We start from the raw sequence: 12232 nt of genomic DNA on the forward strand, positions 1-12232 counted from the left end.
TGCTCTTTTTCATTTGTAAGAAATCACAGAACTCATTGGTCCATATCATTAACTGAACGGAGAAACTGGAAACACATTATCATGAAGTACTATGTTAAAAGTCACTTACTAGAGACAGGATGAAAAACAAACTCAAACCTCCTTTTGCTATTTTAATTCTTTTCCAATCATACAATGTGAAAATTACTAAGAAGTCTTCTAAAAATGTTAAGGAACTCTTCTCAGAAGTTTCATTTCATTTTAATAAGTGAGAGACACAGAGAAAAAGAGACAAATGACAATGACATGAGAGACCAGAATGCTCTGGATTATGGTGGTGCCAGGGACTGACTGAGTTTAGGACCTCTAAGACTTTCAGACATGAAATTCTGGTGGTGAACAATACTAATGTGCATTCTCCATAGATCCTTACTAACAATTATTAGTTTCACTAATGCCATGGTATTATTCACAAAGAAACGGTGCTGCTAATGTGTTCAGAGATTGCTACACATACAGTGCTGGGTACTTCAGTGCACTATATTATTTACAATAGTCCTTCAAGACAAGTAATTTCATATTTGACCTCAGATAAAGGTGACATGGTTCTGAAACAGCCCATGGTTACACAACTCTAAGTGGGAGTTAAATCATGTTGGAATTCTCAGCCAGGTCTGTGAACTTAAAGACTATTTTCCATGCTTTGTCTTTCTAGATTATATATTTACATATAACTTCCGTGCTCAAGCAGATGACTGGGTTATGTTTTCAGAATTCTGTAAAGTTGGCTAACTCTCACCTACTTGATAGTGCTATTGACTTCTATTAGTAATCATGCATACTGCATATACAATCTATGAGACAAGGCTTCTCACTTATTGAACTATAAACCCAACCTATTATGTTTTTTGATTCTAACCTATACTTCTGAATTAAATACTTTGAAGTATTAATACCTTTTATGATTTTATTTGTATTTATTATTTTGTATTATATTTTGTATTATTTAATACAAATTGCATATTATACATTATAAGATTTACCACAAGGATTCTTACCAATGTAAATAATATAGTTTTGGTCCAACTGGTGGCACATTTGGTTAAGTGTACATGTTACCATGCACAAGGATCCAGGTTCAATCCTCTGGTTCTTACCTGCAGGAGGGAAGCTTCACAAGTGGTAAAGCAATGCTACAGGCATCTCTCTCCTTATTACATCTCAGTTTCTCACTGTATACTTCCAATAAATGAATTAATAAATATTTTAAAGTTTTCCCTTTGCTATTTTTTAACTTTATTTTATTTGATAGGATATGATCTAGTCCAATATTTTATCAAAATTATTTTCAATGTAGAGGAAAAATACCAATAGAATGTATTTTCTTCTTCCTTTCCTTTTCCTTTTATTTTTGTTTCCAGTATCAGAGTCTCATACATGGATGATTCCATTGTTCCCAGAACAATTTTTTAATCGTTTTCTTTGGGATGAAGACAACAGATTAAGATAGAGAAAAGAGGTAGAGAGACACCACACGTTCCCCTGGTAACTTGACACTCCCATATGGGAACACAAAGTGCTCCCCTGAAACCAGAGCAAGCAGAAAAGAAGGGGAAGTATATAAAATAGACAGATATATAGATATAGATGTTGATATATATAGACAGATAGATTATATATAGTAAGTGCAATCATTAGAACTATATTAGATTATATTATATAATCTAATTAGACTAGATATAGTAAGTGCAATGATTAGAACAACTGCAAAGATGATAGATATGAATCTATCTTTACTAATAACCACTTTGATATTTTATGGTTTATTCATTTACTTTCAGGAGGAAGGGAGAAGGAGAGTCTCAACTCTGGCATATGGGTGTGCCAAGCATGGAACCTACGACTTTTCTCAGCTCAGGCATACAGGTTTGGTGATCTTCTATTCTTTGATCTCTCAGGCTTTTAATAACCACTTTATATACAAATAGGCTAACGCAGCAGAGTAAAAGTCTGTCACCATGGAACTACTAAAATAGCTCATTCAGATAGTGCACTGCTTTGCCCAGTGTGCAAACTTGTTTTGAATCTGGCCTCAATCACTTTGAAGAAAGCTTTGGTGATGTGATCTCTTTCACTTTCTCTGTCTCTGTCCCTAACTGAAAAAGATATCCCAGAATGGTGAAGTCTTTATAAGAATTTACTTTAAAATTGTACAATGTTTTTTTTTAGGTTGTTATAATAATAAAAAAAAAAACCCTGTATATTGCATTATCTTGTGTGAAGCTTAAAGGAATCAAGTTAAGTGAGATAAGCCAAAAGAGAGAATGAATACCAGATGACCTCACTTACTGGTGGAACTTAAAAAACAAAGACAGAGGGAGTCGGGCAGTAGTACAATGAATTAAGCGCACATGATGCAAAGCACAAGGACCAGCAAAAGGATCCCGGTTCGAGCCCCTTGTTCCCCACCTGCAGGGGAGTCACTTCACAAGCGGTGAAGCAGGTCTGCAGTTGTCTGTCTTTCTCTCCTCCTTTCTGTCTTCCCCTCCTCTCTCCATTTCTCTCTGTCCTATCTAACAACGACAACACCAATAACAACAACAATAATAACTACAACAACAATGAAAAACAAGGGCAACAAAAGGGAAAATAAAAAATAAATAGGAACAGAAAGGGAAAACACAAAGTAAAACTTGGACTGAGTGTTGTGTACTGCACCAAAGCAGGAGACTCTAGGGAGAGGGAGGAATGAAGGGGCTTGAAGGTCCTCTGGGTCCTGGTACATGCTGGTGGAAAAGGGCAAATGTTGGGGTGAGAGTGTTTTGCAGACAACTATCATGGGGTGATGAGAAGTTGTACTCATATGCTAACAATTACACTGTAATACACCAACATCCCACCAATAAAGTTTAAAAAAAAAACAACAAGAAAAAATCAAACCATTGTACTGCAATGGCCTAAATCCTCTCCACCTTCCACCTTAACCACCCCCCCACATACACACAAAGAAACTCAAAGTCTCAAGAACTGGTACATAAATGAAGCTCTAAGAACTGTGGTACAATGCTGGTATCTATCAAATATATTATAGTTACTTTGCAAGACAGGCAATTTCACTTTGGAAGACAGTTTGCTTTATACAAAACTAAATAATCTTGAGGTAAGACCCAGCTAGCCTAACACCTAGTTATTTACCCAACTGAGTAAATACATGGTAACATTCATGCTCTACTGGGTGCATCACCACTCAGCTCCCATTATACTTAGTTTAAAATGAAAACGCCTATCACTCTTCAGCATATTTACTTTATCAATTACGGTGGTAGAATACTACATATTAAAGGAGTTCCAACAAATTTAAGTCCGTTTTTATCAGGTGAAATAAGAAGAACTCAATTTTTTATCAGCTGGGAAAATAAAGGTAAAATAAGCACTTTGTCATAGGTATGATCCAAGTGCACAATTACATTATTTAATTAAATCCTCAAAGTTACTGTAATAACTACGCCCATTTGATAGACAAAGTAATCTTGGCCTAAAGAAGTTAAGTAAATCACCTTCAGTAGCACTCATGACTCAGTTTTCCAATTCATAGGTCAATTCAACAGTCTGCATCACAATAATTCATTGCTTCAAATTCTTAGAAAAATGCTGTAAAATGTATCATTAAGAAACGCAATGTTTCCCACCTCAACATGCTTCACCTCAGACTGTGTCCAGAGACTTCACGTGTGGAATGACAATCCTTCAGCTTCATTACTCGGGTGAGACCTTTCCTTTTATAGTACACCCTAATTTCATCTCAGGTGGTTCACTTTCTAACAAAGTCCCAAAACCTAGATATACACCAGTTTCTCTGAGAGAGAGCTTATGTTCACACGTATCCATAAACTACTGCAAAATATATACCTGAAAGCTATATAACACTTCCTCTCCACTATTCCAAGCTTTGGGTCCATGATTGCTCAACAATTTGTTTGGCTTTGTATGTTAACTCTCTTTTCAATCACCAGGTTCCAGATGCCATCAGGATGCTGGCCAGGCTTCCCTGGATTGAAGACCCCACCAATATGTCCTGGAGCTCCGCTTCCCCAGAGACACACCCTACTAGGGAAAGAGAGATGCAGACTGGGAGTATGAACCGACCAGTCAATGCCCATGTTCAGCAGGGAAGCAATTACAGAAGCCAGACCTTCTACCTTCTGCAACCCTCAATGACCCTGGGTCCATGCTCCCAGAGGGATAGAGAATGGGAAAGCTATCAGGGGAGGGGGTGGGATATGGAGATTGGGTGGTGGGAACTGTGTGGAGTTGTACCCCTCCTACCCTATGGTTTTGTTAATTAATCCTTTTTTAAATAAAAAAAAATTTTTAAAAAGAGCCTATTTTGATCATTTTAAGCAAGAATACTCATAGGTAGAACAATCAGACTAATGTTGACTCATAGATATGTTCATATTTTTGTGAATCTGGGATAAAAGATTTGTTGAATATTTTTTATAAATCCAAGTGCTGCCTTCTTCCAGAAACATGTATGTGGATATCCACGTGTGTACACATGCCTGTGTTTCTGTATTATGAGGACACATAACTAGAGATTGAGTATAAGAAGGATTTTTAAATATTAAAACAAATCTCTCTGTATTAATTCTGGATTATAGCAATTTAAATAGGCCACCAAGGTACTACAGCACTACTTCTGATTGTCATATAAGCAAAATATATAGAGTTATATGCCTCATCTCTGCCATCTTTCCAATTTACTCAGTGTGGAAAACGACACTGGCTTTCCAAACTGTATATTTGGAACCATTCCATTTTTTAGTTTTATTCTAGAGTTAGAGTTGCTGCCATTAAAATGAATATTTCAATGGGGCTGGAACAGTCCTAATAGACCAAGCCAAAGCTTTATATGGTGTGTGCACTTTAAGAGGTTAATCTAGCCAACCAGTTCACTTTGTTCAAAAGTATTAAGTGGAAAGATTGTAATATTCAAAGAAAGGCAAAGTTCACTGGGTAAGACCCCAATAACATAATGGAGCATAAAACCTTTAGATTTTTTTTACTACCACATTTTATGAAACATATGCACACAAGTCCCTGGAATAGAACCAATTCAATGGGTTAGCAGGTCAGTTCAAAGTTACCACATATGCAGTATCTTTGTGAGAAATACGTAGTATTTGAAAAGTGCCTAGACACAGAAGCTTCCTTTTCCCATTTTAGTTTATTATCCATCCAGCAATTTTCTAGATTACGAGAGAAAAAGTCACCTAATATGCCATGATAGAATTTGCTGCCAAAATATAAAATTCAGAAAAATATTCCAAATTTTAATATCAACAGATTCTTGTGTGTGAAAGGGAATCACAGAGGGTAATTTTAAAAGGCAGTGCTCCTTTCAATGTGGGCAATAAGTAAATATAAAAAATAATAACCATTAGTTGATTAAGAACTTCATAACCATGAGCACCATTGAGATTCACTACCATGAAAGGAGCAAAAGATTCTCAATTGCTACACTTGGATATAAAGTAAATTACGAATGGGCCTAGTGAGAGCCAACTATTTATTTTATTCTGAAGTTTCCAAAATGTCCAAATTCTGAAAGCAGCTATGATTATCCTAAGGGGGAGGAAGTAAAGGTTCACTTTGCATGACAAAGGTCAGATTTCTGCAGGCTAATGAGACTTCTGTAGTTGACTGTTCCTAAGTTGCACTGTCTGGCCTGATCTTAAAAGGTCAAGAAAGGTTTCAAATTGTGCTCACTGCTTGCGGGATACCCCTCAGGCCACTTTAATCATGTTAAGGTCATTAGGACTCCTCTAGTTCTATCTTTACTTTCTTAAATCTTGCTAATACATATTGGCAATTTAATACTGACTTAGGATAAAAACATTTTAAGTATTTAGTACTACATGCAGATCAAAAGACAAAATACTCTGATTTAATAACCTATAATCTAAGTTTGAATTCAATGAAATTCATTCAAGTAGATAAAAGAGGGTGACTGATGAAAGCTTGACACTATTATAGCAGTTCTGGAATTTACAATATATGATCACAATTAATACGATGTATTTCCTATAAGATGATTACAGCTTCATTCCAAAATTACTTTAGGCAGTTTTCTCAATCATCACATATTATTAAATACAGTAATATTTCATTGCTTGCCTTTTAGTAACGAATATTGAATCACTAAAATAGTGATTGGAGTGTTGAAGGAAAAAATACTAGCTGACTGTACTTTAATACTATGTCTAAGCTTTTTTCACAATGAATTGGAAATATGCCAAATTGATTATATTTTCAAAAGTTGGAAGAGTTCCACCTACTTGTAATTAATGAATGGAATCATTAAGTATTTTAGATAATATGGAAAACATCTGTATTTAATTCTACCATTTTTTTTTCAAAATTGGCAATGGGAATAGATTTAAGGAATATTTTGAAGCCCTATTAAGATATGATGATTTTAATGCTTATTCAAGAACTTTAATGGTGTAATGCTTGAAAATGTTCGTTTTTACATATCAACAGTCTGATACTTCAGAAATTGAGATTTTTCACTAAAAAAGGAAGAAAGTTAAAATACTGGGCAAACACAGAAAGTAAACTACTAGAAATGAAAAGAGCTCTACCTATACACAATAAACAGACATGTGAACTGTCTTTCATATTATTACAGACTTGAATAAAATTTGCTAACATACTCTGAGCAAGATTTCTTAGTTCTGTTATAGATTTAGAAATTCTACAAGAATAAATTAACAGATTGTTATTCATTCTTCACAGAGAAAAAAGCCAAAGCTGTTCTCATGGAAACAGTGGGACACAAAAAAATGGGTTTTCAGTACTTGTCCTCAAGTATTGAAAAAGATCAAGTTTTCTTTTTGGATTCTTACGGGTTCCAAATGCCACTTCTTTTCAAAGTCACTGTCAGTTCTCCAGTCAGTTTTCAATCTCCCGGTGGTTAGAATATATTCAAAGGCCATGTGCTCAGCAGGGTAGAAGTCTTTCTCCATGAATGTCACTATATCACTCATCAGTAACCCCCTGCCATACGAAGACTTGTGTTTTCTTTTCTTTTAGTGACTCCTTAGGCTCTTGAATGCCAGTCACTGCCCTAAGACCCAGGGCAATATTCACATAATCTCTGTCAATAGTTTCTGCACATGCCATTGGTGGAACTAAATGTCAAGGTTGCAGATCAAAGTGCCCACATATTAAACCTCATGTCCTAGATGGATCTATTTTCATAAACTATACTCCAGATTTCAGAAATATGTGGAGGCTCACTCACTGTTTGTTCCTTTTATCTCAGAGAAGTTTGTTCATATGGAAGGCAATCTGATTTGTAGATAGAAGTGTGAAATTCTGATGCAGTGCATATAACTCATTTACAAAAGTTTTTGGGATATTAAAATAAAGACATGGATTGTTTCATCTTTCTAGTGTTTTAAAAAAAGCCGGGTTGTATATTAAAAAGTCTATTATTCATTACTGATTGTGTTTTTATATCTTCATCAGGTTACATGCAAACTATATGACAGAAAAATTTAAACAATCGTTCTGAAAAGATTTTATAATGTATACCCAGTTTGACTATTAAAATTACTTGGTAAAATGAATATGACTATAATTATTTGGAATAATTTTTACTCTATGTCACATATAAGCTATAGAGCTTTATATTGCTTCAAATACACTTAAGCAAATGATAATGAACCCACTTTCAGTATCTTTTAAGCTTAATTGTAGATATAATTCCACCAATAAAGTAAAAGAAAAGCAAACAAAGAATATAAATATGAAGTAGGGAATTGGCAGGAAGGACTCCCATATTTAAATAAATCATCTCAGTTACTGTATACTATAATGTTGGTCACCTGAAATTGTTGTTTTATTTGTAATAAGAATATGTTATTTCATGGTATGTGAAAATGTACTTGCAAATGAATTATGCTATTTCAGAGTGAACTTCAATAAAGTTATCAAATACAAAAAAAAAAAATAACTCGATCATTTGTTTTGTTATTGCTGAGGCTTTTCTGCTTCAGGCCAACGTTTTTCAGATAAAAAGTGAGTGAAGCAGTGAGAGGGAAGGAAAAATGCCATAGTATTGCAGCTTCCTCTAATGAGACGGGAGCTGGGCTCAAACCTGTGTTGTTCCCATAGCAAGCCATGTGTTCTCTATAGATGAGCTACCTTGCAGGCCCTATTTAATTATTAATGAGAGAATCAGGGAATCATTCTGGCATATGCTATACCCAGGATCAAATTTAGGACATTGTGCTTGCAACTTTGTGTAGTTTACTGTAACTTTGTTCCTGAATTGTAGGTACATTATTTTTTTTTAATTTACAGCCTCTCCAAAGAACCATATTTGAAAAATACAAGATTTAGAATACTGTATATAAATACTGTATACATAATTAACATATATGACTAAAGTTAAATGTACCTATAGATTTAAGAGCATTTAATATTTTAAATATGTGGATTTCAGAGGGTTTAAAGTAAGATGACAAAACAAGTACAGGCCTTAGTGCCACAGCTCTTTTTACCAAGCTCCAAACAGAATCCTCCTTGTCTCAGGTACCCTAAAAAAACCCTTAAATATACATCCTATTAAAAAATGTAAAACTTCTCTCTGAGCTCTCCTATAAGTGACATTAGGCAAGTTACTTACACAGACGGTTGTCTTGGTCCTTTCTATTTTCACCACTTAATTAAAATGTAATATTGTCAAAATGTAGGAGGAGAAGCAAGGAAGCTACTTCTGTTGTTGAAGTAAGTGGGGGAATAGGATGTCTGATTGATGGGAAAATTTATGTAAGTCCTTAATCATGGAGAAGATTTAAACTTTCTGAAAAAAAAAATCAAATTTCTATTTTCCTCAATCCCATTCTTTATTGCAAATAAGGAAAAGAAAAAAAAAAGGTTGTCCAAATTCCAAATACGAAGTATTCTGATTCTATACAGAATCAACCAATGTCAAAATAGATGTGTGAACACCCATGTGCATATGTGACCATTCACATCCACACATGGACATACGTGTGTATTAAGGACAAAGGTGAAAAGGGCAGAATAGCTATGGTTTAAATTCTTTAATCATCCTCTAGAGGTCTAGCAAAATGAAACTACATGTATGTTAAAGCAAGTGGAGTTTTATGGTTAAACCGACTTACCAGTTTTTCGAAGCGGGAAATCATCCTTTGCATCTTGTGCTCCTGGTAATGTATACTTGTAAGATGGAGATGTTCCACTCAGGGGCGGAGAGCTTTGATCCAATGACGTGTGGTGGGCAGCCCTACAAAAGAAAAAGGAATGTTTACCATTTACACTGGCGTTTTTACTGCACATTGGTCAGTGGTAATGAGTTGCACATGCTGTACATGTATCTCTGCTCTTTCTTTTCCCACGTGTACAAACCACAGTCTCATTTAGCCAAGTTCACTTTAGCAGTATGTTGTAGAATGATGCAAGATTCTCAGGAATGTTAACAGTGCATTTAATCACCAAGTGAAATAAAAGAAAAGTTGGCTTCACTGGAAAAGAGAATTTAGCAAGGTATAAGTTTAGATATCTGAGATGATTGTGCATAATTCCCTAAGCACTGCACCAGTAGATACACCATCATCTAATTCTTTTTTATCAACAATATAGGAACAACAGAGGGAACATTAAACATACAGAGATTAATAGCTAGTAAATTAAAGTTCATGGCTGGTGTTTTTTTTTCCATTTTAATGGATAGGACAGAGAAAAATTGAGAGAGGAGGGAGGGGATAGAGACAGAGAGAGAAAGATAGAGCCCTGCAGACCTGCTTGACCAAAACAGACACTCTTCTGGTGGGGAGTGGGAGCTCTAAACCAGTTGCTCAATCAGGTGTGCCACCCTCAGGCCCCTATGAGCATGGCTTTTCTACGGAAGAGATAGCACTGTGCCAACAGCTTGAGGTCTCCTGAATTCTACAGCAATTCTAAGAAAAAAAGTTATGAGAATAGCCTTCATCAATATGAGACTTATTTAAAAAAAAATACTCTTCATTAATATAGTAAAAAAGAATTGCTTAGCTCAGAACTTGGACTGGAGTTGGTGTATTGTACCAACGTAAAAGACTCTGGGGTGGGGATGAAGGGAGTAGGGTTCAGGTCCCAGAACAAGATGGCAGGGGACCTAGTGGGGGTTGTATTGTTATATAGAAAACTGGGAAATGGGGAGCCAGGTGTTGGCGTACCTGGTTGAGTGCACATGTTACAGTGCGCAAGGACCCAGGTTCGAGCCCCTGGTCCCCACCTGCAGGGGGAAAGCTTCACAAGTGGTGAAGCAGTGCTGCAGGTGTCTCTCTGTCTCTCCCTCTCTGTCACTCCCTTCCCTCTTAATTTCTAACTGTCTCTATCCAGCAAATAAAGATAAAAAAATTTTAAAAATTAAAAAAAGAAAACTGGGAAATGTTATGCATGAACTAATTTTTTTTAAGGTTGACTGTAAAATATTAATTCCCCAATCAAGAAATAAAGAAAAAGAATTGCTTAGCTAGCTAGTAGATATAAATATCAATATTAGATAAGTAAAAGACAATAATTCAAAGTATTATCACCATGGTGAGCATTATTTATTTAAACCATACTTTCTCAAACATTAATTGGTTTAGGATATATTGCCTAGCCATGCATGACCCAAACGATTATTACATTCACGTTCCATAAATTAATGATTCATAGTTGTCTCGATTGGGGCTCTGTTATAACTCAACTCAGTTAACAATAACAACAAGGTATTGCTAAATAACATTTTAAGAGTTGTGTTTAATATACTCAAAGGACAACTGAAAGATTCTCAGCTATCAATCTGTTTGTATATAGTTTCTTCTCACTAATAAGAGTTATTACGCCTTAAAACAGGTTTTAACTTTAGGAGACAATGAATTGCTTATAAATTATTTATGGGATTATAGATAATAGTATATTTATTTATTTAATTCATTTATTTATGCTCCCAGGGTTTCACACCTAACAATTCCACTATTCCCAGGAGACATTTTTTTTTTTTTGCCTCCAGGTTATTGTTGGGGCTTGGAGCAAACCATGAATCCACTGCTCCTGGAAGCTATTTTTTCCCCTTTTGTTGTGGTTATTATTGTTGTTATTGCTATTATTATTGCTATTATTGTTGTTATTGATGTCATTGTTGTTGGATAGGATAGAAAGAAATGGAGAGAGGAGGGGAAGACAGAGATGGGGATTGAGAGTTAGAAACACACCTGTTTTCACTGCTTGTGAAGTGAACCCCTGCAGGTGGGGAGCCAGGGGCTGGAATTAGGACCCTTATGCCTTTCTTGAGCCCTGCACCTTAACCCGCTGCACTACCGCTTGACCTCCAACTCCTTTTGTTTTATTTTACCAGATACAGAGTAAGAGATTCAGAGGAAAAAGACAGAAAGAAGGTAAGAGATACCATAGCACCACTTTACCGCTTGTGAAGCTTTTTCTTTGCATGGTGATCCCATATGGTCTTGAGAGTTTGAACATGGGCATTCTACTGGCTGAGTTAACTCGTGACTGATTTTTTTTTTAATATTCATTTATTTATTTTTTCCTTTTTGTTGCCTTTGTTGTTTTATTATTGTTGCCAATGTCATTGTTGTTGGATAGAACACAGAGAAATGGAAAGAGGAGGGGAAGACAGAGAGGGGGAGAGAAATATAGATACCTGCAGACCAGCTTCACCACTTGTGAAGCAACTCCCCTGCAGGTGGGGAGCCAGGGCTCGAACCGGGATCTTTATGCCCATACTTGTGCTTCGCACGTGCGCTTAACCTACTGCGTACCACCCGACTCCCGTGACTGATATTTCTTTGAGAATATTTTCTGTAGTTGGAAGAAAGTCATCCAGTAGTGTGATATATTTATATTTGCCTTTGTGGGAGGCCCTGAGATTGAGCTCTGTTACCACTTGGAAGCATTATGGATAAATGGTGCTAGGGCATTTCTACTCTCTTACTGTTTCCCTTTCATACTTCTCTTTCTCCTTATCTCTCTCTCAAAAAAATAATAATAAAGACTAAAATATTTGGACCAGTGACTCTGCTTGGTGGTGATGAACATGTGTAAAGCCTTGGGTTTATTTCCAGATACCCCAAAATAATAATAAATAATAATAAAATTAAATATTTTTCAATGTTGATTGAAAATTTTTTAAAGATCAGTATCTCCAATCAATTGACAACTATGCTGGAAA

General features: G+C 35.6%; 1 protein-coding gene across 13 annotated transcripts in view; it reads right to left on the reverse strand.

The window, feature by feature from the left end:
• The window catches only part of HDAC9 (histone deacetylase 9), a 1141821-nt gene that overhangs the window by 533913 nt on the left and 595676 nt on the right, over window positions 1-12232 (reverse strand). For all 13 annotated transcript variants that reach the window (XM_060196121.1, XM_060196126.1, XM_060196123.1 and 10 more), the window contains one exon: window positions 9177-9298. In XM_060196121.1, the coding sequence (XP_060052104.1) occupies window positions 9177-9298 (122 nt within the window). The remainder of the gene's footprint in view (window positions 1-9176; window positions 9299-12232) is intronic.

This window comes from Erinaceus europaeus, chromosome 8 (assembly GCF_950295315.1).
Source record: "Erinaceus europaeus chromosome 8, mEriEur2.1, whole genome shotgun sequence".
Classification (NCBI taxonomy): Eukaryota; Metazoa; Chordata; class Mammalia; order Eulipotyphla; family Erinaceidae; genus Erinaceus; species Erinaceus europaeus.